Here is a 27,460-nt window from a genome sequence, read left to right as displayed (position 1 = left end):
TTGACTGGTTAGACACAGGAGTACATTCAGCCAGAGACTCATTCTACCGAGATGTAACACTGAGCGGCATAGGAAGTCATTCCTACCTGTGGCCATCAAACTTTACAACTCCTCCCTTGGAGTGTCAGACACCCTGAGCCAATAGGCTGGTCCTGGACTTATTTCCACTTGGCATGATTAACTTATTATTATTTAATTATTTATGGTTTTATATTGCTATATTTCTTCACTATTCTTGGTGCGGCTGTAATGAAACCCAATTTCCCTCGGGATCAATAAAGTATGTCTGTCTGTCTGTTATTTATTTTTCTTTTGCATTTGTGCAGTTTGTTGTCTTTCGCACACTGGTTGGATGTCTGCTCTATTGGGTGCCGACTTTCATCGATTCTATTATGGTTCTTGGATTTACTGAGTATGAAGACAAAAAGAAGTTTTTTCTACAGTATATGATGACCTATATGTACATTAATAAGAGTGAGTTTTGAATCACAGTCTCACAGGATGGATATTAAGGCTTCACATTAAAAGGCTCCTGATCCTGAGAAAGGTAGGAACAGCTATGAGAGGCAGTAACACACTCGGGCTCTTTCAGTGGCAATTTGGTAGAGAAAATGGAGGGTACAGATGTAAGGACATAAGATTCAGGGGAATTTTAAGCTCCAGCTGGTAATCAAGACCTATTTTCTTATTCCATTTATAGACTTTGTATTCAAAAAGAAAGCAATGTTTTGAACCCATTGTCATAAACATTCAAGAGAAGTGTAAGACTGACATGTGAAACAGAATCCTTTTAAAGAACAGATGATTCCTGGAGTTAAATCAACTACTACAACCTTTATAAAAAGGATTAATTGTACCTGGTGAATTATCTGTGCCACCGCAAGCTGGTCTACATATTTCAGTGCTTGAGCAGGCTGGCTCTCCAGGTTAGAGCTAAAAATAAGCAGAAAGAACACAATTGTACATCAGTACGCTGCAACACATCCATAGTTGAAACAAAGTCTTAGATCATTCTTCACATCCAAGTCTGCAAATCATCCCCAGTAGATTTAAGGGAAAATACAAAATGTCTTTTCTTTGGAAGTACCTTGTGACTGATACTATGCAAGTTTTTTTTTCCCTGTGGGCAGAAATGTTAAATAGTAGATGGAATGATTTAAGGTCAGAGGGGAAGGTTTAAACGAGATTTAAGAACATACATTACTGCACAGGCCCTTCAGGGCACGATGTTATGCGGACCTTTTAACCCTTCCCTCCTACATTGCCCTCCATTTTTCTATCATGTGCACATCAAAAAGTTTTCTAAACGTCCTTAATGTATTTGCCTTTATCACTATCCCTGGCTGGGCAGTCCATATACCACCACTCTCCATGTAAAGAACTCACCTCTGACATCGCCCCCATACTTCCCTCCAATCACCTTAAATTTATGCCCTTTATATTGGCCATTTCTACCCTGGGAAAAGGTCTCTGGCTGTCCACCAGATCTATGTCTCTTATCAACTTGTACACCTCTGTCATGTCACCTCTCATCCTCCTTCATTCCAAAAAGAAAAGCCCTAGCTTGCTTAATTTATCTTCATAAGACATGCTCTCTAATCCAGGCAGCATCTTGTTAAATCTCCTCTGCACCCTCACTAAAGCTTACACATTTCCTATAATGAGGTGACCAGAACTGAGCACAATATTCCAAGTATGGTCTAACCAGGGTTTTATACAGCTGCAGCATTATCTCATCTCTGCTGAACTCAACTCACCCGACTAATGGAGGCTAACACACCAGATGCCTTCTTGACAACACTCTTTTACAAGGCATGTTTTTATTTTACACAGGGTGGCAGCTCTCTCCAACATGCAGGCTGTGGAAGCGTTGGAAGCATTTGAAGTAGATATAATAGCAACATTTAAGTATTTAGATATGTAAATGAACAAGCAGGGAATGGAGTGATAGAGAACCACATGAAGGCAGATGATCTTAGGTACTAAGGTGGATCAGGGTTGGCACGAACATCATGTCCTGAAGGGCCTGCTCTTGTGCTGTACGCTCCTATGAGACACGATGACACTAGAGAGAGTAAAATATCATTCTGATGCACTGTTGGGGGTGAGAAGGGAGGCATCCATAAGGGGCATTTTCAGTCATGGAGGAACTTCTAGTTTGCATCCAGGGTTGCTCAGTGAGACATATGGAGGGAGTTTTCTTCTGGATTGAAGGAACACTACTTCACCAAAGAAGTCCATGGAGAGCATTCAAACTGGTCGCATCACCATCTGCTACGGAAGGGCCACTGCACAGGATCAGAAAAAGCTGCAAGAAGTTGTAAACCCAGCCAGCTTCATCAAAGGCATTTGCCTCCCCAGCATCCAGAACACCTTCAAAAGGCAATGCTTCAAAATGGTGGCATCCATCATTAAGAATCCCCATCACCCAAAACATGCCCTCCTGTCTGTCTGGCAGTAATATTCCCACATTTAATTCAGATGAGGTGTTAAGCCGAGCAAATCTCTGCAGATGTTCTGTGGAAAATTCAAACTGGTTGTATCTCCATTTGATATGGAGGGGCCACTGCACAGGATCAGAAAAAGCTGTAGACTCAGCCAGCTCCGTCATGGACACTCGCCTCCCCACCACCAAGGACATCTTCAAAAGGTGATGCCTCAAGAATCTGTCATTATGGGCCACCACCATCCAGGATATAGCTTATTACTACCATCAATGCGGTACTGGAGCCCAAAGACACACACTCAATATCTTAAGAACGGTTTCTTCCCTTGTGCAATCAGATTTCTGACAAACCATGAACACGACCATACTATTTTGCTTTCTACTTATTTATTTTTTTATATTTCTAATTGTAACTTATCACTGTTTTATTATGTATTATACCATCCTGCTGATGCAAAACAACAAATTTCACGACGTATGTCAATGATAATAATAAACCTGATTCTGAAGAGTGTCAGGGATAAGTAATCAGAATCAGGCTTATTATCGCTGGCATAAATTGTGAAATTGGTTATTTTATGGCAGCAGTACATTGCAAAACATAATAATAAAAAATAATAAATTACAACAAGAATATATAAATAAAATAAGTAGTGCATAAAGAGAGGAAATAATAATGAGTTACTGTTCAGGGGCTCATTGTCCATTAAGAAATCTGATGACAGAGTGATAGAAGCTGTTCCTGAAATGTTGAGCATATGTTTTCAGTCTCCTGCACATCCTGATAGCAATGAGAAGAGGTCATTTCCCAGGTGATGGGAATCCTTAATGATGGATGCTGCCTTTTTGAAGCATCACCATTTGAAGGTGTTCTTGATGGAGCTGGCTGACTTTACAACTTTCCACAGCTTTTTCTAATCCTGTACAATGGCCCCTTCATACAGACAGTGATGCCACCACAGCTCATCTGCAGAAATTAGCACATCTATGGTGATGTACCAAGTCTATTCAAACTCCTTATTGAATATAGCCGCTGCTGTGCCTCTTTAAAATTCAATAAAATTGTTGGGTCTAGGATAGATCTTCAGAGATGTGAAACCATCGAACTTGAAACTGCTCACCCTTCACGCTGCCAATCCCTTGATGAGGACTGGTGTGTATTCCCTCAATGACCCTCCTTTACGTCCACAATCAATACTTTGGTCTTACTGATCTTGAGTTGCTGAGACACCGCTCAGCCATCTCGCTCCTCATCACCATTTAAAATTCTGTCAACAATAATTGTCGTCAGCAAACTGATAGCTGGCATTTGAGCTGTGCCTAGCCGCACAGTCGTGGGTGTAGAGACAGTAGAGCAGTTGGCATCCTTTTTAAAATGTGTTTTTTTTTGGCGATCATAAAACTATACTGTATTCCAAGAACAGCAGGTCTACAGCATCGGTGATCTGTTCATTGCTCAGAGGCTCCAGCCGGGAGAGGTAGAAGCCAACAGATGGGCCGGGAGAAGGAGAAGCCAGCGTTCTGCTGGAAGAAGAAGCCGGCAGACGAGCTGGGAGAAGGAGAAGCCGGAGTTCTGCTGGGAGAAGGAGAAACCGGCAGACAGGTTGGGAGAAGGTTTGGAGGAGCTGACCTGAGTGCAGACCACACTGCTGCCACCTACTCAAAGATGTCAGAGTTGGTGCATGAAAACAGCATGCAGTGTAACCATGACTGACGGTCTTGGACCTTTCTCTTGCGATTGCTAGACCCTGTTGGACATTGATAACGTGAGATGCCGTAAGCCTGTTTCCTTGTTTGTTGAGGAGACAGGAGACAAGATGGCAGCATGGTCTAGGTTGTAGTGAGGAAAAGACCTCAAGCAGTCTTGCCTGCTGCTGCAGTCCAGGTGAGACCTCTCTGGAGGTGGTGGTGTGTGGAGTCAGTGCTCATTTGGGAGCTGCCCTTTCCCATCAGTGCTGCCCTCCAGTGTTTCACTGGCAGAAGGACAGGGTGGATTGCCAGAAGCTCTACCACTAATTTGTATGTTGCTCAGGGACCTATACATGTGTTTTTCTTATATAACAATACGTGTGTTTTTTTCCTCTTTCCCACTATTTTGAAGGGCTCCAGAGGAATGTTGTCTCATTTGACTGTACCAATGTATGATCTAAATGATAATTAAACTTGATTTGATTTGATTTTGATTTTTGATATTTGAGGTTCACAAGTGTTGATTGTTAGTAAGGGAGATTGTCACGTATTGTGGACATAGACAAATTGTAGCAGGGCCAAGTCCTTGCTTAGGTAGGAGTTAATTCTAGCCCATGACCAACTTCTCAAAGCACTTCATCACAGTGGATGAGAGTGCCACTGGGCGATAGTCATTGAGGGACCCTGCTCTTCTTCGACACTGACATTTGTCACCCTTCTGAAGCATGTGGGAGCCACTAACTGCAGCAGTGAGAGATTGAAGATGCCCTTGAACACACCCACCAGTTGGTTGGGAAAGGTTTTCAGAACCCCACCAGTTACACCATCAGGGTCTGATGTCTTTGTGAGGGTTCATCTTCTTGAAAGGTGCTCTGATGTCAGTCTCTGAGACAGATCAAAGTCACCAGATGCTGCAGAGATTCGCACAGGTGCCCCTTTATTCTCCATTTCAACGTGTAGATAAATGGCATTGAGCTCATCAGGGTAGGAGAAATCCCAAGGCTTTTCCCTACAACCTGGAAGTGAACTCCTGCATGCAGTGAACCACAAGGAAACATATGCCTACTATTTTTTTCTCTTGTTTACTTGTCTTCCCACCTCTCTTGTGAGCCACAAGGGGATCAAATTCAGCTTGAATGGGTTTACCAAAGCCCAATATTTGCATATCAAAGAAGCCAATGCCATCTAAGCAGATGTGAATATGGGGATTTGAATTCTTATTATAAGCCCCAGATGGCTCCATTCTCATTGGGAGCAAAACATAGAAGACAGGAAGGTGCTGACAGAAGAGACTGCAACAACAAGATGCCAGAGGGCCTGAGTAGGTCAAGATTCAAGATATTTGTCATGTGTACATCAAAATGCATCAATTGCATTAACGACCAATACACCCAAGGGTGTGTTAGGTGTTGTCTGCAAGTGTCTCCACACATTCCGGTGTCAACCTAACATGCCCACAACACTCAGCAGAACAACACAGAACACAACAAGCAACAAAACAATAACAGCAAAGCAAGCTCCGCTCCTCCATCCTATATCAACGCAGAGGGTGATAGGTTTTTGATTAGTATGGGTGTGAAAGGTGATGGGGAGAAGGCAGGAGAATGGGGTTGAGAGGGATAATAAATCAACCGTGATGGAATGGCGGAGTAGACTCGATGAGCCAAATGGCCTAGTTCTGCTCCTGTGTCTTAAGGTCTTTGGTCTTATGGGGGGGGGGAGGGGAAGGATTGGAGCAGAAACCGGCAAGAGTTAGGTAGATGCAGATGAGGAGGGGTGATAGGCAGATGGAGGGGACAAGAGCACAAAAAATGATAGAAGCTGGCAGATAGGTGGGGGTGACAAAGCACTGCCAACAATGGAAGTAGGGTGCAGTGTAGAGAGAAGCAGAGCTGGCACATGTTTCCGGATACCCAAGAAGTCAATGGCTTCATTTCCATTCATCAGCATCCATCACTTTAACCCTGCACCAAATTCCTTATAAATTTAACAATTTTCTTTTTGCTTACGCAAAGAAAAAATAAATTGGAAATCAAAGCACTGAATTTTGCAAGCTGCGTCGATTTATAATAAACTCAGAGCAGAAAAGACTCAATTATATTTCTGTGGCTTGCAGAAATACACAGCCGTTTGCTTAAAGGTTAAGACAAATAGCTCAAAGGGAAGTAATTCCAGTGATCCATAGCATGGGCTTCCACACTGATATTTTCTCCGATTTAACTCCCGATTCAGTTAGCATCGCAAACCAATGGCTACGGAGGAAAAAAAATGTGGCAGTACCCTCAGGGCTGAGTTAAAAATGAGGCCCACTGACACCAACATCTCACTGGCCCCACCCGCACTGACTGTTTCACTAACACAGCACTTAATCTGTTCTTAAGATTCAAGATTGTTAATCGTCATTTTTTGGTACATGAGTGTAAAAGAGAATGAAATGATTGTTACTCCGGATCCGATTCAGCATAAAAAGCACAATAAGCAGAAAAAACATAATAAGTATAAATAAAATAAACAGTCCTATAAAACACAATGTTTTTAAAACAGTAAAACAATAAAACAGTAACTGTTGAGTGTAGCTGCAGATACACGAGATTAACTTCTATTTATTTAGAAATACAGTACAAAACAGGCCTTTCCGGCCCAATGAACCACACTGCCCAGCAGATCATTTATCTAACACTATCAACATCATTTATTTATTTAGTCACAGGACCATTTATAATGAGCAACTGTACATCTTTGGATTTGGGGAAGAAACGGAAGCACGTGGAGGAAACTCGCCAGGTCCAGGGGAGAACATAAAAACTCCTTTTTAGACAGTGCCAGAATTGACCTCCGAACTCTGGAACTCCTTGAACTAACTGCTACCCTACCATGGTGAACCCCATCTATATACATAGACTGATTGTAGGTACATAAGGTGTTGCTAAGTGCAGCAGTGCCTGAACACACAGTAAGGTGACTCTGACAGGAAATGGTAAAGTGACTAAGTGACTTTTAACAACAGGAACTCAGGTAGATACCAGCAGGGCATATGGAAACACAGGAGGCCAGTGACTGTGTCAGCGTACGTATGAAATGTGAAGTGTCTGTGTAAAGTGTTAGTGCCTGGGGGTGGTGGGAATGAAGGGTGCTGAGGGTTTGTGGAGAGGATTGGCTGAAGTGGAAGTAGTGGTGGTTAGGGGTGTGGAGGGTGGGTTAGTGGATGGAGGTGTCAATCAGTCTTACTGCTCAGGGAAATTAACTATTTTTAAGCCCGATGGTCCTGGTGTGGATGCTATGTAGCTTCCTCCCAAATGACAGTGGGGCAAACGGTCCACAAGCAGATGGGTAGGAATCTTCATGATGTTAATGGCTCTTTTCCAGCACCTTTCTGTATATATGTCTTTAATAGTGGGTAGGATGATGCCAGTGATATATAAAGCAGCTTTGACTACCCATTGTCAAGTCTTCCTGTCCACCACAGTTCAGTTTCTGTACTATGCAGTCTTCTTCTCCTCTTCTTCGGCTGTCCATCGAGATCCCATGACAACGTCCACTCCTTTAATGGTGAGATCTTTGATGACTATACAGTCCTATCCTGGACCCACAAGCTCTATTACAGGTGGGACATGTGTATGTGGTAGTAGTGGTGGCAACCATGGCTGCATTTCTCCTGGCTCTCTTCTGGTTGTTCTTTCCATCTCCAGAATACGAACCCCACCCCTACACAGCTGTCGACAAGTGTTACGGTCAGCAGCAACATCCTCCAGGTCCTCAGGTCTGATCTTACATTTCCTTAAAGCATTCTTCATCTGATCCTTACAGCGCTTCTTCGGCCCTCCAGCTGAGCGTTGACCATGACGTAGCTGGCCGTATAACATTCTGCGGGGTAGCTGACATGGGGGCATCCTTATCATGTGCCCCAGCCACTGTGGCTGACGCTGGGTGATCATGGCCTCAATACTTCTGCAGTTGGTCTTTACAAGTATTTCAGTGTGAGGCACCTGCTCACGCCAGGTAATTCCCAGGATGCGCTGAAGGCAACTTATGTGGAAGTGCTCCAAGGACTTGATGTGACGACTGTAGGTTACCCAAACTTCACAGCTATAAAGGAGGGTAGTGACACACACTGCTTGGTATACGGCAACCTTGTGGAGGGACAAAGACTAAAAGACTTCTAAAAGACTAAAAGACTCTAAAAAAACTCTATGCCAAAGTCTCCCAAAGGCAGCTGATGCCTGTTTAATGCAGTTCTGGACGTCATTGTCAATGCCAATCCTCAGAGAGAATGCTTCCCAGATATTTGAAAGATGGCACTACTGACAGCTTTTCATCACCAACAGTGAAGGCAGGTAGGGTGGGTGGGACACTGGTACTCCATTAGCAAACCACTTCTGTCTTGGTGGTATTAACAGTCAGCCCCATCCTGCTGTACGCTCTCACCGCCACAGCAATGACAGTCTGAAGATCCTCCAGAGTATGGGCCACAAGACACCAGTCGACTGCGTACTGCAGCTCCAGGACCCGCTCTCTACGGAGTTTGGTGGTTGCGTGGAATCTCCTGATGTCAAAGTTTCCATACCATGTCGTGATGCAGCTTGTAAGGACATTCTTTTTTGCGCATCTATAGAACAACTTGAATATAGATGTACATAGTCCAACTCTCTTCAGCCTCCTCAGAAAATAGAGGCATTGGTGAGCTCTCCTGATTGCACTGAAAATAATGTACTCTGGGACCATGAAAGGTTGTGCAAGATGTGCTCTCCCAGGAGTTTGAAACTGCCACCAATGTCGGGAGGGTTGTGAGTGGTGCAAGATCTCCTTTGTCTTATTGACATTGAGAAAGAGGATATTTTTGACCTAATACTGTGGCAGGTCGGTCGCTACCTCAGTTTGTGGAAGATCAGGAACCACAGTTACTTCTGAACACAGCTCACCGAGCTTTGGCAGTTCATTCCACTTTTGAATTAATTCTCTTAAACAAATGAAATGATGGATAGGCAGTAACCAATCACTACAGATAATTAAATTGTTCTTGCTATGTGCAGCATGCGACCTATTTCACTCAACTTTGTAAACTGATAGAGTAAATCAACATTATTGATGACCCATCTCAGTGGATTTATTTTATAAAAGAGAAACCAGAGCTTATTACTTTTTCCCAGAAGCCCATATATTATCTAGATACCGTGACTGATGGGAAAATTGCACACTTTCTATTAAATAAAACCAGGCGTGCACACTCGCGCACACACACACTGTCCTTTCTGCTCATGGGCTGCAATAATTTTACAGATGGGCTTTCAGGGTGAAGCACTTTAAAGGAAGTGAGAGGATTGAAAATGAATGCTCAACACACACAAAATACTGGAGGAGCCGAGCAGATCAGGCAGCATCTGTGGAGGGGAATGTACAGTCGACACTTTGGACTGAGATCCTTCACCAGGGCTGGAAAGGAAGAGGAAGATGCCAGAATAAAGGGAAGGAGTATAAACTGGAAGGTGATAGGTGAAGCTAGGTGAGGGGAAAGGTCTAGGTGGGGAAGGGGGAATGAAGTAAGAAGCTGGGAGCTGATAGGTGAAAAAAGTAAAGGGCTGAAGGGGGAGGAATCTGATTGGAGAGGAGAGCGGACCATGGGAGAAAGGGAAGGAGGAGGAGCACCGAGGGAAGATGAGGGAGGCGAGGAGAAGAGAACAGGTAAAAGTATGTTTTTGAATATGCAGGTTTAGCAAGCAAATTCCAGAACTAACATTCAAGGTGAACATATGATCTCACTAGTATAATGAAGCCAGACCGATAAGTATGTTTGTTACTTCAGAAGGATGGTTCTGGTCATGGTGCCTCCTGTCCAAAGAAAGATGATTTTAAAAAATCACAAGCTAAAATGGCAGGTTTGGAAGATGGTCACACTTGTGGAGAACAAGTCATTTAGTATACTTAAGATGGAGGTTGATAGATTCTTGATTAGGAAGGGGGATCAAAGTTAGAGGGCAAAGGCAGGAGAACGGGGTTGAGATGGAAAATAAATCAGCCATGATTGAATGGCAGAGAAGACTCAACGGGGTTAATGGCCTAATGCTGCACCAATATCTTATGGCCTCTCTTCCCTCTGAGGCCAGGTTTCCTCTGAGTCACAAGGTCCCATGAAAGAAAGGAAGAAGGGTTTAACTGAAGGGGAAATCACACCAATATCTTTCCCGGACTGTAAAATGGGAGAATTTCTGTGTATTGTTGGTGGGGCTTCCAGTTTGCATATCAGAGGCCTATCACTGAATGGTGCACAATGTTCAAAGACTCATATCATTACACATTTATGTTACCTTTTCCTAGAACACTGACTTGCTTCCAAGATAACATCTTCACAATGACAACTTCATACTGTACTTCACAAGGCATCGTAGGACCGTGATTGCACAAGAATGGAGAACAGAAAGGGATCTTGGAGAAGGATAAAAGCAACAATGACATTTTAACGAGCAAGGAAGATGAAGCAGTTTATGGCAAATATTCCTGACATTGAGAATCTAGACCATGAAGGCACAGACCACTTGCTGTTTTTCTTTCATCTGTCCTGATGAAGGACCTCGGCCCGAAATGTCGACTGTTTGCTCTTTTTCATACATGCTGCCTGACCTGCTGAATTCCTCCAGCATTTTGTATGTGTTGCTTGGATTTCCAGCATCTGTAGATTTTTTTTTTGTGTTTGCTTTTTAAAAAGAATTTTTTCACTGTAGGTGGGGTGTGAATGAACTGAGTGATAGACAAGAGTAAGGCCCTCTCCGGCATCACATCAAAACCCAACCAGGGAGCAGCTAATCTGAACCTCAAGTGAATAGAATTATCTTCCCATACCCATCTCTACTATTGCTGTAAGCCTAATTGCCTCAAACACAATACCTACATGCAGTAAAGTTAAGTAAATGCCCCTGAACTGAACTGCGTCAGCACAGCATGACCCAAGATATACCAAAATCTATTAGCAGAATGTACATACCATGCAGCTGTAGGTCAAGTTCAAGTTTTTTACCATGGGCAAACACATCCAGAAAATAAATGTCATGAATATTAGTTTAGCAGCAGCACCAGCACAGTACATTACAAACATGACAAACATAAATTATACAATACTCATTGAAACCTATCAAATTACTGAAAGGCCTTGATAGAGTGGTGTGGAGAGGATGTTTCCTATGGTGGGAGAGTCTAATACCAGTGGGCACTGCCTCAGAATAGAGGGACACCCTTTCAGAATGCAGATGAGGAGGAATTTTGCTAGCCATAGCCAAAAAGTGGTGAATCTGTGGAATTTGTTGCCACAGATGGCTGTGGAGTCCAAGTCTTTGGGTATATTTAAGGCAGAGGTCGATATGTTCTTGATTAGTCAGGGCATGAAGGGATACAGGGAGAAGGCAAGAGATTGGAGCTGAGGGGGAAAATGGATCAGCCATGATGAAATGGCAGAGCAGGCTTGATGGACCAAATGGCCTAGTTCTGCACCTATGTCTTATGGTCTTATAGCTTACACAACATAATACACATAATGACATTTGTGCAAGTTGAGGGAAAGACAGTTTAGATATATAAGTTGGTACCACTGCTACGTTGGGCCATTTTAACTACCCATTGTAGAGTCCTCCAGTGTGCCTCCAGGCTAAAGTTCTCTATTGATTCTTTGTCTGTGGGTGATGTGACTGAAAATCCTTCAAAATACCACAGCCATCCCCTTATAGGATTTCCTGCGCCATTCCCAATGGGCTGGTTTAGTACTGCATTTGTTCTTAATCCAAACTGCCGATAAATGCTGTGGTACTTAGCTGGAGAATAATGGCAACTTTAAACTCTTACCTTGCAGCTGTTCTTAATCAGATGAGGTCATAAACTAGAATGGCAATGCTTAGCATTAATGCTGCAGTCAGGTGTATAGATTGAAGGTACATGCAACAAATCAGGACCAAGCAGCAGCTAAATCAATTGCCCAAGGCCACAGAGGTCACCCTCAAAAGCATGAAAATTGCTCTCAGACACCACATCGTTATAAGCTGGCCTTAAGGCCACCAGGTAAGGACCATATCAAAGCTAAAGGGTGTACGATCAATTGGTCAACTCCTTACAAAGACTGCCACCCCACAATTCAAGGTTCAAGATTGCTTAAAGTCATTTCCTATACACACGTGTAAGGAGAATGAAGTCATTGTTAACCCGGAACTGATGGAGCACAGAACAGTTATCCTTCATTCCACAGATCCACTGGGCATGGTCAAATGAGAGATAGGGGTGCACTGGCGAGAGAGAGAGAGAGAGAGAGAGTGAGGGGGTGAGAGAGAAAGAGAGGGTGAGAGAGACGGGGGAGGGGTGCACAGGCGAGAAAGAGAGAGAGTGAGGGGGTGAGAGAGACAGTGAGAGAGAGAAAGACAGGAGGAGGGGTGCACAGGTGAGAAAGAGAGATGGTGACAGAGAGCGGGGAGTGAGAGAGAGGGTGATAGTGAGAGAGAAAGAGGGGAGAGGTGCACGGGGAAAGAGAGAGAGGGAGGAGGGTTGCACGGGCGGCAAAAGGGTGTGGACAAGAGATAGAGGGGTGCAAGAGAGAGAGAGAGAATGAGGGAGGGCGGGGAGCGAGAGAGAATGAGGGAGGCGGGGAGCGAGAGAGAGAGAATGAGGGAGAGCGAGGAGCGAGAGAGAGAGGGACACGCATGGGGTGAGAGGGAGGGGCGCGTGGGGGGTGAGAGGGAGGGGGCGCGCGGGGGGGTGATAGAGAGAGTGGGGCGCGCGGGGGTGAGAGAGAGAGAGGGCGCGCGGGGGGTGAGAGAGAGAGGGCGCGCGGGGGGTGAGAGAGAGAGGGCGCGTGGGGGGTGAGAGAGAGGGGCACGTGGGGGGTGAGAGAGGTAGGGGTGAGAGGAGGGAAATGGGAGGAGAGAGAGGGGAGGGAGAGAGAGGGAGGGAGAGAGAGAGGGGAGGGAGGGAGAGAGAGAAGGGAGGGAGGGAGAGAGAGGGGAGGGAGGGAGAGAGAGGGGAGGGGGAGAGAGGGAGGGAGAGGGGGAGGGAGGGAGAGAGAGGGGAGGGAGGGAGAGAGAGGGGAGGGAGGGAGAGAGAGGGGAGGGAGAGAGGGGGAGGGAGAGAGAGGGGAGGGAGAGAGAGGGGAGGGAGAGAGATGGAGGGAAGGAGGGAGAGACGGCGGGGGCGTGTGGCGTGAGGGGAAGGGTGGCATGAGGGGGAGGGGGAGCAGTGAGTGGGGAGGCAGGAAGCGGGAGGCAGTAAGTGGAGGGAGAGGCATGAGTGGTATGCGAAAGGGAGAGGCGAGAGAGGCAGGATTACTCTTGATGCGTGAAGATTAACTGCCACATTTCCTACATTACAGTGGAACTAAAGCAATTGCTTGGCTGTGAGAAATAATGTAACACAAATCTTCACCTCACTGGCTGCTGTGCACCAGGACTACCAAGGAATAATCCTCAAACTCAGTCAGACCTCCCACTGGTAAATGTCACGTTTACCTTGGCATGACCGGAAGGCAAACCAGACAGTAAGCCCAATGACAGCCACTCATTTGATCTCCAGAACAAACCAACATTAATGAACTTCTAGGGGCAAACTGAAATTGAATTTCTCCAAGAAGACAGATGAAACTGAGCAGATGCAACAACTAATCTTAATATAAAACCCCACATTACAGTAATTAGAATTAAATGAAGAGCATCTGGCATGTCATTTACTACACCATTTTGCCTTTGAGATGCTTCAACATTGCCAGGCATGGACAGAATATCAATTGTGCCCCATTAATTGTAGAATGTTACTGTTCCTTAATTTCTCCTCTACCAAAAGATGCCAATTTCTAATGGGCTACAGATCTATGTCAATCCTTCCTTCAAAGATTAAGCTGTCTACAATACTAAAGTGGATCTTAGATCTACCAGTAAGTGGTTCTGAGAGAATCTCGAAAGCCCAAAGCTTTAGAGAGGGTGCATGAGATTTACCAGGATATTCAAGCAACACACACAAAATGCTGGTGGAATGCAGCAGGCGAGGCAGCATCTACAGGAAGAAGTACAGTCGACGTTACGGGTCGAGACCCTTCGTCAGGACTAACAGAAAAAAAGAGATAGTGAGAAATTTGAAAGAGGGTGGGGGAGACCCGAAATGATAGGAGAAGACAGGCGGGGGAGGGATGAAGCTAAGAGCTGGGAAGTTGATTGGCAAAAGGGATACAAGACTGGAGAAGGGGAAGTATCATAGGACAGAAAGCCTTGAAAGCTTTCCTCTGAAACCAGAGGAAGATGGAGAACAGGCAAGGAGTTATTGTGAGGGGGGGGGGGGGGGGAAGGAAGGAAGGAAGGAAGGAAGGCAGGGGGAGGAGAGAGAGAGAGAGAGAGAGAGAGAGAGAGAGAAATAATTAGGGAAGGGGTAAGAAGGGGGGAGAGGCATTAACAGAAGTTAGAGAAATCAATGTTCATGCCATCAGGTTGGAGGCTACCCAGACTGAATATAAGGTATTGTACCTTCAACCTGACTGTGGCTTCATCTTGACAGTAGAGGAGGCCATGGACAGACATATCAGAATGGGAATGGGACGAGTAATTAAAATGTGAAGCCACTGGGAGATCCTGCTTTCTCTGGCAGACAGAGCATAGGTGTTCAGCGAAATGTCGGGTCTCACCAATATATAGAAGGCCACACTGGGATCACCAGACACAGTATATCACACCAACAGACTCACAGGTGAAATGTCACCTCACCTGGAAGGACTGTCTGGGGCCTTGAATGGTGGTGAGGGAGGAAGTGTAAGGGCAGGTGTAGCACTTGGACAAGTGCCAGGAGGGAAATCAGTGGGAAGGGATGGGGGGGATGAATGGACAAGGGAGTCACATAGGGAGCGATCCCTGCAGAAAACAGAAAGTGGGGGGGAGCGAAAGACGTGCTTGGTGGTGGGATCCAGTTGGAGATGGCGGAAGTTACGGAGAATTATATGTTGGACACGGAGGCTGGTTGGGTGGTAGGTGCGGTCAAGAGGAACCCTATCCCTAGTGGGGTGGTGGGAGAATGGGGTGAGAGCAGATGTGCGTGAAATGGGAGAGATGCGTTTGAGGGCAGAGTTGATGGTGGAAGAAGGGAAGTCCCTTTCCTTAAAAAAGGAAGACATCTCCTTCGTCCTGGAATGAAAAGCCTCATTCTGAGAGCAGAGATGGAGGAATTGAGAGAAGGGGATGGCATTTTTACAAGTAACAGGGTGGGAAGAGGAATAGTCCAGGTAGCTATGCAAGTCCGTGGGCTTATAGTAGACATCAGTAGATAAGCTGTCTCCAGAGATAAAGACAGAGAGATCAAGGAAGGGGAGGGAGGTGTCAGAAATGGACTAGGTAAATTTGAGGGCAGGGTGGAAGTTGGAGGCAAAGTTGATGAAGTCAACGAGCTCAGTATGCATGCAGGAAGCAGCGCCAATGCAGTTGTCGATTTAGCAAAGGTAAAGTGTGGGACAGATACCAATATAGGCTTGGAACATGGACTGTTCCACATAGCCAACCAAAAGGCAGGCATAGCTGGGACCCATACGGGTGCCCGTGGCAACGCCTTTAGGTTGAAGGACATGGGAGGAGCCAAAGGAGAAATTATTAAGAGTAAACACCAATTCCATTAGACGGAGGAGAGTGGTGGTAGAGGGGAACTGGTTGGCTCTGGAATCCAAAAGGAAATGGAGAGCTTTGAGACCTTCCTGGTGGGGGATGGAGGTATAAAGGGACCGGACATCCATGGTGAAAATAAGACAATGGGGGGCCAGGTAACTTGAAATCATTGAAAAAATCCAGAGCATGAGAAGTGTCACAAACATAGGTGGGAAGGGATTGAACAAGAGGGGATAAAACAGTGTTGAGATATGCAGAAATGAGTTTGGTGGGGCAGGAGCAAACGGAAACAATAGGTCTACCTGGACAGGCAGGTTTGTGGATCTTGGGTAGGAGGTAGAAACGGGAAGTGCGGGTTGTGGGAACTATGAGGTTGGTGGCAGTGGATGGGAGATCCCCAGAGCTGATAAGGTTGGTGATGGTGTGGGAGACAATGGCCTGGTGCTCCTTAGTGGGGTCATGTTCAAGGGGTAAATAAGAGGAGGAATCAGTGAGTTGTCGCTGTGCCTCGGCAAGGTAGAGGTCAGTACGCCAGACTACTACAGTGCCCCCCTTATCAGTGGGTTTTATGGTAAGGTTAAGATTGGTGCGGAGGGAGTGGAGAGCAGAGCGTTCAGAAGGAGTGAGGTTGGATTTGGAACAAGGTCTGCTGAAGTTGAGACGGTTGATGTCCCGTCGGCAGTTAGCAATAAAAAGATCCAGAGCAGGGTGTCCATGAAGAGGAGAAGGGTTGAAGACAGGAGAAGGGGTCATCAGTGGGGGGTAGAAAAGTCCTTGTCAAAGAAGTAAGCTCGGAGACAGAGCCGCAAAGAACCAGGATATTGCCTGGATTAGAGAGCATGTCTTGTGAGAAAAGTTTGAGGGAGCTAGGGCTTTTCTCTTTGAAGTGAAGGAGGATGCGAGGTGACTTTGACAGAAACATACAAGATGATAAAAGAGCGGATTGCTGGAGACTTTTTCCCAGGGTGGAAATGGCTAATACGAGAAAGCATAATTTTAAGGTGACTGATGCCAGAGGTAGTTTAATAATAATATCTTAATAATATGATTAGGAATAGTCAGCATAGCATTGTCAAGGGCAGGTCGTGCCTTACGAGCCTGATTGAATTTTTTTAAGGATGTGACTAAACACGTTGATGAAGGAAGAGCAGTAGATGTAGTGTATATGGATTTCAGCAAGGCATTTGATAAGGTACTCCAAGCAAGGCTTATTGAGAAAGTAAAGAGGCATGGAATCCCAGGGGAACATTGCTTTGTGGATCCAGAACTGGCTTGCCCACAGAGGGCAAAGAGTGGTTGTAGACGGATATTTTGCATGGAAGTCAGTGACCAGCGGTGTGCCTCAGGGATCTGCTCTGGGACCCTTACTCTTTGTAATTTTTATAAATGACCTGGATGAAGAAGTGGAGGGATGGGTTAGTAAATTTGCTGATGACACAAAGGTTGGAGGTGTAGTGGATAGTGTGGAGGGCTGTCAGAGGTCACAGCAGGACATTGATAGGATGCAAAACTGGGCTGAGAAGTGGCAGATGGAGTTCAACCCAGATAAGTGTGAAGTGGTTCATTTTGGTAGGTCAAATATGATGGCAGAGTATAGTATTAATGGTAAGACTCTTGGCAGTGTGGAGGATCAGAGGGATCTTGGGGTCCGAGTCCAGAGGACACTCAAAGCATCTGCGCAGGTTGACTCTGTGGTTAAGAAGGCATACAATGTATTGACCTTCATCAATCGTGGAATTGAATTTAGGAGCCAAGAGGTAATGTTGCAGCCATATAGGACCCTGGTCAGACCCCACTTGGAGTACTGTGCTCAGTTCTGGTTGCCTCACTACAGGAAGGATGTGGAAACCATAGAAAGGGTGCAGAGGAGATTTACAAGGATGTTGCCTGGATTGGGGAGCATGCCTTATGAGAATAGGTTGAGTGAACTGGGCCTTTTCTTCTTGGAGCGACGAAGGATGAGAGGTGACCTGATAGAGGTGTATAAGATGATGAGAGGCATTGATCATGTAGATAGTCAGAGGCTTTTTCTCAGGGCTGAAATGGTTGCCACAAGAGGACACAGATTTAAGATGCTGGAGAGTAGATACAAAGGAGATGTCGGGGTAAGTTTTTTATGTAGAGAGTGGTGAGTGCATGGAATGGGCTGCTGGCAACAGTGATGGGGGCGGATGTGATAGGGTCTTTTAAGAGACTTTTGGATAGGTACATGGAGCTTAGAAAAATAGCGGGCTGTAGATAAGCCTAGAAATTTCTAAGGTAGGGACAAGTTCAGCACAACTTCGTGAGCCAAAGGGCCTGTATTGTGCTGTAGCTTTTCTATGTTCTATGCAGTTTTCATCCCCGATGGAGAGTTGGCACATGGAACAAGCTGCAAAAGGCAGTGGAAGAGGCACGTACATTAGGGACATTTAAGACACTCTTAGATAGGCAAATGGATGAAAGAGAAATGGAGGTCTCTGTGGGAGGGAAGCATTAGGTGGATCTTGGAGTACGCTGTCATGGACTGAGTGGCTTGTACTGTTCCATGTTCCAAATCTGATGGGGTAATGAAAGCACGAGAGAAAAAATGAGAAAGCTAACTGCTGTGGTTCAGGCAGGCTGAACCATCACAGTGCTGGAATGAGAGAACACTGGGAGAGATCTCCTGGTGCAGCCACAGATGCCGAATGCAAATCAATATTCCCATCATTATGAATAACCCGCATAAAATGCAGGAGGAGCTCAGCAGGTCAGTCAGCGTCTATGGAGGGCAATAAATTGTTGTGCATAGGTCAAGATCCTTCATTCCATTCTGATGAGTGGTCTCAGCCTGAAACATTGTTTACACCTCTCTGTAGATGCTGCCTGACTTGCAGAGTTCCTCCTGCATTTTGTGAGAATTACTCTGCACTTCCTGCATCTGCAGAATCTCATGTTTAATCCTGTCATTATACCTGCCAAACTGGAGGCTGAACCTGTGACCTCCTCTCCAGTGAGATTCCGCCATGTGCCGCTTTCCCAGGAGATCATTAGGTTACCAAACAGCAGGGGCAGGTCAGTACAAGGTCTCAACAGCTCCTTCTGGCTTACAGTAGCAGTTATGGCTCAGAGAGCAGCGCCCTGTCAAGGTCGTGACTTCGAGGCCCATTCAGATGCTTGAAAATATCTAGCCAACAATGAAGCAGCGCGGCCTTTCAATACAAGGTTCAACGTAGAAATGCCACATAGGAAAGGTACCAGATTGATGGTACCTCTCCTATGTGTCATTTTCTGAAGAGCAAGAAGTCTTTCTGCTGTCCTGGCCAAATCTTTATAAAACAAATCTTATGCACATTATCACAATGCGGCTTGCGGGAACTTGCAGTGCACAAATATGTGGGAAATGGAGGGATATGGATCTTGAGCAGACAGAAGAGATTTCATTTGGCATCATGTCCAGTACTGTCCGTGGATACGATAAGAAGAATGCTCAGTACAATATTTGTGGGCTGAAGGGCCTGTCCCTAAAACTGTACTGCTCTGCGGGGGTGGGGGATGTGGATAGCATAGCTGTCAGTGCATCACTTTACAGCAACCAGCCTGTAAGATCCATGTTCAATTCCCGCCACTGTCTATAAGGAGTTTGTATTTTCTCCCTGTGGCCACGTGGGTTTACCCTGGGGGCTATGGTTTCCTCTCAGTTAGGGTTAGTGAGTTATGGGCATGTTCTGTTGGCACCAAGGTCACGGCAACACTTGTGGGCTCCCAGAACAATCCTTGCCAATTTGACTTGATGCAAACAATGCACTTCACTGTACATTTTGATGTAAATGTGACAAATAAAGCTAATATGTAATCATAAAACCATAAGACACAGGAGCAGAATTAGACAATTTGGCCCATGAGTCTGCCGCACTATTCAACCATGGCGGATTTATTATCCCTCTCAACCCTATTCTCTTTTCTTCTCCCCATAACTTTTGACTAATCAAAACCTTATCAACCTCTGCTTTAAATATACCCAATGACTCGGCTTCCACAGCATCTGTGGCAACGAATACCACACTCTAGTTAAAGAAATTCCTACTCACTACATCGACTCAGGCCTAGAGGGCCAGTGTCGGACACGATGACAGACTCTCCACTCCTCCCTCTCTCTCATCAGTATGTTCAGTCGTGTTAATCTTGGGAGGGCGCCCAGGGTTCATCCTCCCATGCTGGCAGGGAGCTCAGTGTGGCGTAGACAGTGCCCCGCTAGTTGCCGTCTTCGTCGCCTCGATTTTAGTAGTGAGCATCGGTAGGTCGTCATAGAGCTCGACGTTCATCATGTGCTGTTGCCAACTCACGTCAAGAGCCATCCGGAGCATTCATGTATAGCAACCATCTAGTGACTTTCTCATGGTTTTGGTGAGTGTCCGCATCTCGCATCCAAACGTGAGAATGGACTCAATGACTGCTATGAAGATCCTCTTTTTGAGCCCTCTGGTCAGGTTCAACCTCCAGATTTCCTTCATGCCGTTCATAGCCCTCCACGCCAGCGCATTCTGTATCTTTATGCCCTTCTCCGAACTCATCATTCTTGACCCGAGGTACTTGAAGTCTAAGACTTTCTTAATGGTATCATTCTTTACGGTCTTGAGAGTACCTTCGCCGCAGTTGAATGCCAAGTACTCTGTCTTTTTAGCATTTAGGTGAAGTCCAACTTTATTACACTCAATTTCCACTTTTGTCAGTAGCTGCTGTGCCTCCTCCATCTGGTCAGAGAGCAGGACTATGTCATCTGCAAAACCGAGATCTGTGAGTGTAACTGGTCTGACCCTTTTAGTACGACCTGGTTTTACGGTAAAACCAAGCTTGTCATGATCTTTGGTAGCTTGACATAGAGCGTAATCAAGGATGATTATAAAGTTGTAGGGTGCTAGAGTGTCTCCTTGCAGCACACCAGCTAGGAGCTTGAACACTGCTGTTTCTCAGTCTGGTGATACAACTTTCACCATAGTCTTAGTATAGCTGGACTCTATTGCTCTCAGTAGATGGTCTGGCACTCCGTAAGCTTTCAGGATCTTCAGCATTTTACCTCAGTGAATGGAGTCAAAAGCCTTGTGAAAATCGATGAAAATAAGCACTGCTGGTACGTTGTTCTTCTTGTCTTCCTTGATGATTCTACTGAGAGCAAGTATTTGCATTACTGTTGTGTGCTTCTGCCGAAAACCATTCTGATTGAATCTTAGCTCAGGGTCAATGGTGGTGCGAATCCTGTTCAAGATCATCTGATTGTATAGCTTTACTAAGATGCAGGTCAAGCTGATACTGCGGTAGTTATCTGTCTTCGTGAGGGATCCAGACTTGGGGACAGGAATAATGTTTGAAAGTGACCACTGTTCTGGTTTGTCGCCTTTCAGCAGTGCTGTATCAGTCCAGCAGTCCAACAAGATGTCATCCAGGTCGCAGTTCTTCAGGACATCTGGTGGTATCCCATCTGGTCCAGCGCTCCTGCCTTGTTTCAGTGCATATTTGGCCTTCTTCAGTTCCTCAATGGTGAATGGGCCATCATCGATGTCGACTTGCATTAGTATCATGGGTATATCCTCTTCTTCTTCCGTGATCGTTGGGAGGGCTTCCCAGCTGGTTCTTAAAGTGGGTAAACCATGTCAGGACATGGTCCTCTGCTGTTTTACCACTTATTTAACCTGATGGGGACTTCTTCTGTCTGCTGATCTCATTGACTAGGTGCCATGCTTCTCCATGCTGCTTGTCTTCATTAGCAGCCTCTACCCCTCAAATCCTCTCAGCTAGTTCCTCTTCCTTCAGTTGGTCATAGGTGGCAAAGAGATTCTTCTTTGCTGTCTTGAACTTGTCTCTTAGCTCTTCTGTTTCGCTCCTTCTAAGTTCGGCATGACAAGTATTGACCACACTTCTTGCTGCGACTTCCTACTCAACACTGTTCTAAAGAGACATCCTTCTGTCTTGAGGCCGTGCTCTCTAATCAAGACATTGTATTCTAAATGGTTGTCTCATACCCTACATCAATGATATCACTTTAAATAGAAGGGAGTGCCTTTAAGGCTTTAATCTGTATGGCACGGTTGGAAGCACAGAAAGACAGCAAGACTGAAGCTTGTTTTGATTCACAGAGTTAGACAAGTTGTCCTGCAGGGCACAGCCTGAAGGAACAGGGGAAACTGAGAGATAGGTCAATCCAGCAGAGGAAACATCATGATCAGATGGAGCAGTGTCTCGGGCAATGATCCCTCAGAATGCCTGTTAGGGAAACTGACAAGTTAGTCATTCCAAACACTCAAGATAAAAAAAAAAACAAATGCAGCCAAGTTTTTAATTCACCACGCAATCCCAAGTGAAATATCAGGAGCCACATAGGAGATAGAAAACAAAGTAATGATTTTATTAAACAAGCCATCAGCACCAATAAATCATTTGCTCTGTAATTGCAAGTAAGTTATAAGCTTGACTCTGAGGGACCTGTTCCCTGAGAAACCACTACCTCCCACTATGCATCATAAACAGCAAAATAATCTCAATGCCATCTTTGGGAGAAAACTTATTTTGTTCTAAATTATAAATCATCCTCAAGTCATTCAGGAGCCTGTGATTACATAAGTGAATACTCTAAGATTGTGAAAGGGTAGATTTAAAGATGCTGTTTCAACTTGTTGGGGAAACCAGATCTGCAGGATATAAATACCAGTCATTAATAAAAATCTAATGAGGAAGTCAGGAGTATATACATGGTCCAGAAAATGCTGAGAATGTGGAATCTCCACTATAAACAGTTAAGGAAAATGGTATACAAGCATTTTTAGGAGAAGCTGGATTAGAAATCTACAACACACACCAAATACTGGAAGAACCCAGCAGGCCAGACAGCATGTATGGAGGTAAAGATCTCCACCCACAATGTCAACTGCTTATTCTTCTCCATAGACACTGCCTGACCTGCTGAACTCTTCCAGCAATTTGTGTGTGTTACTCTGGATTTTCAGCATCTCCAGAATCTCTTGCGTTAAAAAAATTAAAGACATTTTGTAAAAAAAATGTAAAAATTTTAAAAATATTTACAGCAGCAAAACTGGCCGTTTGGCCCAATGAGTCTTTGCTTGTTTTTCTATTCTGACCTGACAGTTCAGTTGATTGAGGAGAATGTTGAAAGATCTCAGCTTGTTAAAAGATTCAAGAGGGACAGAATTATGTGATAAATAGGCAGCTGTGCAGGACTGGTAAGTAGGGACATCTCTTTGCTCATAGCTGTGAACCGATAACCCACACAGACTGAAAAGACAGGGTGTTGGGATCCAAGGCAAGATCTGATTTCGCTCATTCTCTGCAATGGTCACTCCTCTCTCCATGGTGCTGAGGCTATGAAGACTGTCCTGGCTGCTGTGCTCTGTGCCTGCTAATATGATGAACTGATAAGCTAGGCTTTGGGGCTACTCCAGGTGCTCCAGGGTTTGGATACGAGGACTCAATTTGGTTCAGAATCTTTTATTTTTTTTCTTAAAATGGGTTCTTTTGTATTTCTTGCTTTGTGGCTACGTGTGAGCAAGCAAATCTCAAGGTTGTATAATTTATACATTCTTTAATAAATGTACTTTGAATCTTTGAACTTTTCATCCCGTGGATTTTGGTTGAGAATTGAGGAAAATACTGATTGAATGGAAAAGTGCAGTTGGGGTTGAGTATCAAACAATTATTTAATGAATGCTGGAGGGGCCATGAGGTTTTATCCTGTTCCTGGTTCACCTCTTTTTCCCTTAATGTGATTCCTTGTTTAATTAACATCAGTCATCCATCTTATTGAATTTTTTAGCGCAAAACATGGGACGTTACAGAACAGTACTGGCCCTTCAGTCCACAATGTTGTACCAATCTTTTAACTGACTTTTAAAAGATCAATCTAAACCTTCCCCCATACATATCCCTCAATTTTTCCCTCATCCATGTGCCCAAGAGTTTCTTAAATGTCCCTATTGTGTCTGCCTCTACCACCACCCCTGGCAGTGCATTCCATGCACCTACCACTCTTGTTCTGGGAATGAGAAGTGGAATTAAAATGGGTGGCCACAGGGCGATCCCACTTCTTCTGACGGATAGCCTACGCTCCTTCCACCAGAAGCAGTGGGATCTCCTAGCACCACCCGTTTCAATTCCACTTCCCATTCCGATATCTTAATTCATGGCCTCCTCTACTGTCGCAATATGGCCACAGTCAGGTTGGAGGATCAACACCTTATATTTCATCTAGATAGCCTCCAACCGATGGCATGAACATTGATTTCTCAAACTTCTGGTAATTCCCCCCCCCCCCCTCACCATTCTCCATCCCCTTATCTCCTTGCCTGCTTGCTTCCTTCTGGTACTCTTCCCCTCTTCTCTTTCTTCCATGGTCTTCTGTCTCCTATTAGATACTGCCTTCTCCAGCCCTTTATCTTTTTCACCAATCAATTTCCCAGCTCTTTACTTCATCCCTCCCCCTCCCAGCTTCACCTGCCACCTTGTGTTTTCCTCTCCCCTCTCCCACCTTTTAAATCTACTCATCTTTTGTCCGCCTGTCTTGCTGAAGGGTCTCAGCCCAAAACTTCACTGTCCTCTTTTTCAGAGATGCTGCCTGGTGTGCTGAGCTCCCTCAGCATTTTGTGTGCATTGCTCCCTCATATTACCCATTTCTGCTATGCGTAGAAGTCTCTGACTGTCCATCCAATCTATGCCTCTTGTCATCCTGTGCACCTCTATCGTCATCTCTCATATTCCTTCACTAACTCACTAAGTCTATCCTCATAACACATGCTCTCTAGTCTGTGTCTCCTCTGATGCCAGCTCCGAAAGCTGAAGCAACTTTTGTCCAACATCCTACATCCTGACCTATACACCACACCGGATTCTTAATATATGTAAATTTTTAATGGCAAATAAAATTTGGCCTCGATGCTGAAATTTTCAGTGACAATAAAGCACTGGTCAACAGATCCCTTGATTAATGGTATTGGTCCATGGCATAAATAAGATTGGGAAGCCCTGTACTACAGGATCTCAACAGGGCAGGCAGCAACCACAGGGTCAAAATTTTGGGTTGAGACCCATCACCTGGACTGCAGAACCTCTCTGTATGCTGCACTTCCCACAGCTGTATTCCTTGGCTTAACAGAATACAAAAAAAAATCTGATAAAGGGTCTCAGATCCGAAACACTAACTGCTTCTCATTCCTCATATGCTGCCCAATCTGCTGAGTTTTCCGAGTAGTTCATATTTCCAGCATCTGTTCTTTTTCTGGAAGTGTCTCAGTAGCCCACTCTCAATATTAGTGACCATAGCACCTTAAGTCAGAGCCACTGAAAAAAATTGTTCGATAAAAATAATTTGAGCTATTGTTTAGATCTGTTCAGAGGAAATGAGATTGTGAAGTATGGATTTCACATAGTAAGAAATGAATCTAACAGCAGATACCAAGAACATTTTTTCCTTCAAATGTTAATAAATGCTTCAAATAATCTTCCAAACAGGAAAATGCAGGCAGAAGTTCAAGGGTCATCCATGCTATAATGAATTTGCCCTCCCATCCCCCATCTCAGACTGTTGGATCTAGAGATGTTGTGATCCAGAGGTTCTTCAGAAGTCAAGAATGAGGCATAAAACTTGATGGTTATGACCATTTATTAAGTGTTAAAAGAACAAAGAATGAATAAAGAAACGAACAGGTAGTCAAGGTTCTTATACTAAAATCGAGGACAGATTACTAGAGAGATAACAAGGCAGTACAGTGATAAGGAATGGCCTAAGAAATAATTAGGTTCAATGGCATGACATGGGCTGCATAGAAACTTCTATAAAAATACTGAAAATTCACTGAACTGTTACATACATACAGGTGATTATAAAAAAAAGCATATAAAAAGTCAAACTAATAAGAAAAATAACAATTCAACAGTCTAATTTAACATAGACAAGGGTTCTTCATTACCAACTTCCTTCAACCCGCCACTGACAGCTGTGTCTTCAGTTGCTAAGTCCCTATCCCTAGAATTCCTTCCCTTAGCATCTATGGTGCATGGTTACCTCTTTTAGCTACTTGTCTCAATATTGCTCTCTCTGGCTTGAATTCATCCCTTTAGGGTCCATCATGCATCTACTTATGTTTACAGGACCAAAGCATGGCAGCATACAGTTCTGTGCAAAATTCTTAGGCGCATATCTATAGCTAGGGTTCCCAAGTCTTTTGCACAACACTGTAGTAATTTTATGTATTACATTGTACTGCTGCCACAAAAGAAAATCACCCGCGCCACCTCCTCCCCAGCACGCCTCTCTGCCACCTGTCCCACACCTCTCCCATGGCCCTCCAGCCTCGCCATTCCCAACATCCCACCAGATTTACAAAGTATTAAATACTTTTGTACAGTGCTCTATGTATGTAAACACAAGAGATTCTGTAGATGCTGGAAAACCACAGTAACACACACACAACGCTGGAGGAACTCAGCAGATCAGGTAGTATAAATGGAATAAAGAGTCGATGTTTCAGGCCAAGACCCTTTATAAGGGCAATGTACATGTGCACATTAATAAACTTCTGAGACTGCAACTCCATTTAGTAAGATGGCTGATCAATTGTGACCTCAACTCTGCATCTCTATTTATCCACAGTCACATATTCTCATACTACAAGTTTTTTTTCCTAGGATCCTGTTTCCACTGCCTTTTGAAGAAGTGCCATTCCAAAGACATGAAACCCTGTGGAAAAAAAAGCTGCCCCATCTGTGTGAAATGGGCAACCCTATATCGATAATCAGCCATCCCTGGTACGAGGTAGAACATACAAACTCCTTACAGACAGCAGTGGGAATTGAACCCCGATCTTACAGCTCATGCTATAAAACGTTGCCAGCTGCATTCACATTAACATTAGCTGGCCAGATTATTGTTTCACACCATTAACTTATCGCCTCTTAATGTCAAGAGAGACTGCGGATGCTGGCTGCCTGTAAAGATGGGTACGTTCTCCCCATCGCCACGTGAGTTTTCACCAGGTGCTTAGGTTTACTCCAATTGTCCAAAATGTGTACTGGTTGGTAGATTAATTGGTTATTGTAAATTGTCCCGTGATTAGGCTGGGATTAAATTGGGAAATAACTGTGTGGCGTGGCTCAAAGGCCTGTTCCATGCTGTATCTTAATAAATACATAAATAAACCTGGAACAGCACATACAAAACACTGGAGGAACGCAATCAGGCAGTACCTCTGCAGGATTATTTCCCTCAACAGATGCTGCCTGACCTGCTGAATTCCTCCAATGTTTTGTGTATTGTCTCTCATTTTTTTTGGCACTAAAGCCAAGTTTTGCACATCATGTTTCTTCTACAGTCTTGCATAATTTATAGGGAGCTTGTGTTCAGTGTGTTGTCTGAATTTATGTGACAGTGATGCTGCTGCAAGTTTTTTATTGTACCTGTATCTCACTGTACTTTTTTGCACACGGACAATAAACTCCACTTAACTTAGAGATATTAAGAATCTGAAAAGAGTGACAGAGCCATCTAGTGGACAACAGATGTAAGAGCATGAATGGATGCACTACAGCCTTTGTGATTCAACCTGGCATTTGCCCATCAATAGTCACTGTACTTTGTACATGTTATTTAAATCATTAGAAGTTCTGTGGCTGTGGCCTCCATTTCAGAGACTCTGCGGTTAACATTCTGTGTGTTATTTGTTTACTTGACCAATTTGTTCTTTTCCCCCTCACAATGGAT

The 27,460-nt window shown here is 44.6% G+C and overlaps 1 protein-coding gene across 3 annotated transcripts in view; it reads right to left on the bottom strand.

Moving 5' to 3' along the window:
• Positions 1-27,460, bottom strand: part of pigk (phosphatidylinositol glycan anchor biosynthesis, class K) — a 158,584-nt gene that overhangs the window by 61,427 nt on the left and 69,697 nt on the right. For all 3 annotated transcript variants that reach the window (XM_073062589.1, XM_073062591.1, XM_073062590.1), the window contains exon 10: positions 858-933. In XM_073062589.1, the coding sequence (XP_072918690.1) occupies positions 858-933 (76 nt within the window). The remainder of the gene's footprint in view (positions 1-857; positions 934-27,460) is intronic.

Source organism: Hemitrygon akajei, chromosome 12 (genome assembly GCF_048418815.1).
Source record: "Hemitrygon akajei chromosome 12, sHemAka1.3, whole genome shotgun sequence".
In the NCBI taxonomy this organism is placed as follows: Eukaryota; Metazoa; Chordata; class Chondrichthyes; order Myliobatiformes; family Dasyatidae; genus Hemitrygon; species Hemitrygon akajei.
The sequence above is the reverse complement of the archived record's forward strand: the minus strand, read 5'-3'. Positions and strand labels throughout refer to the sequence as shown.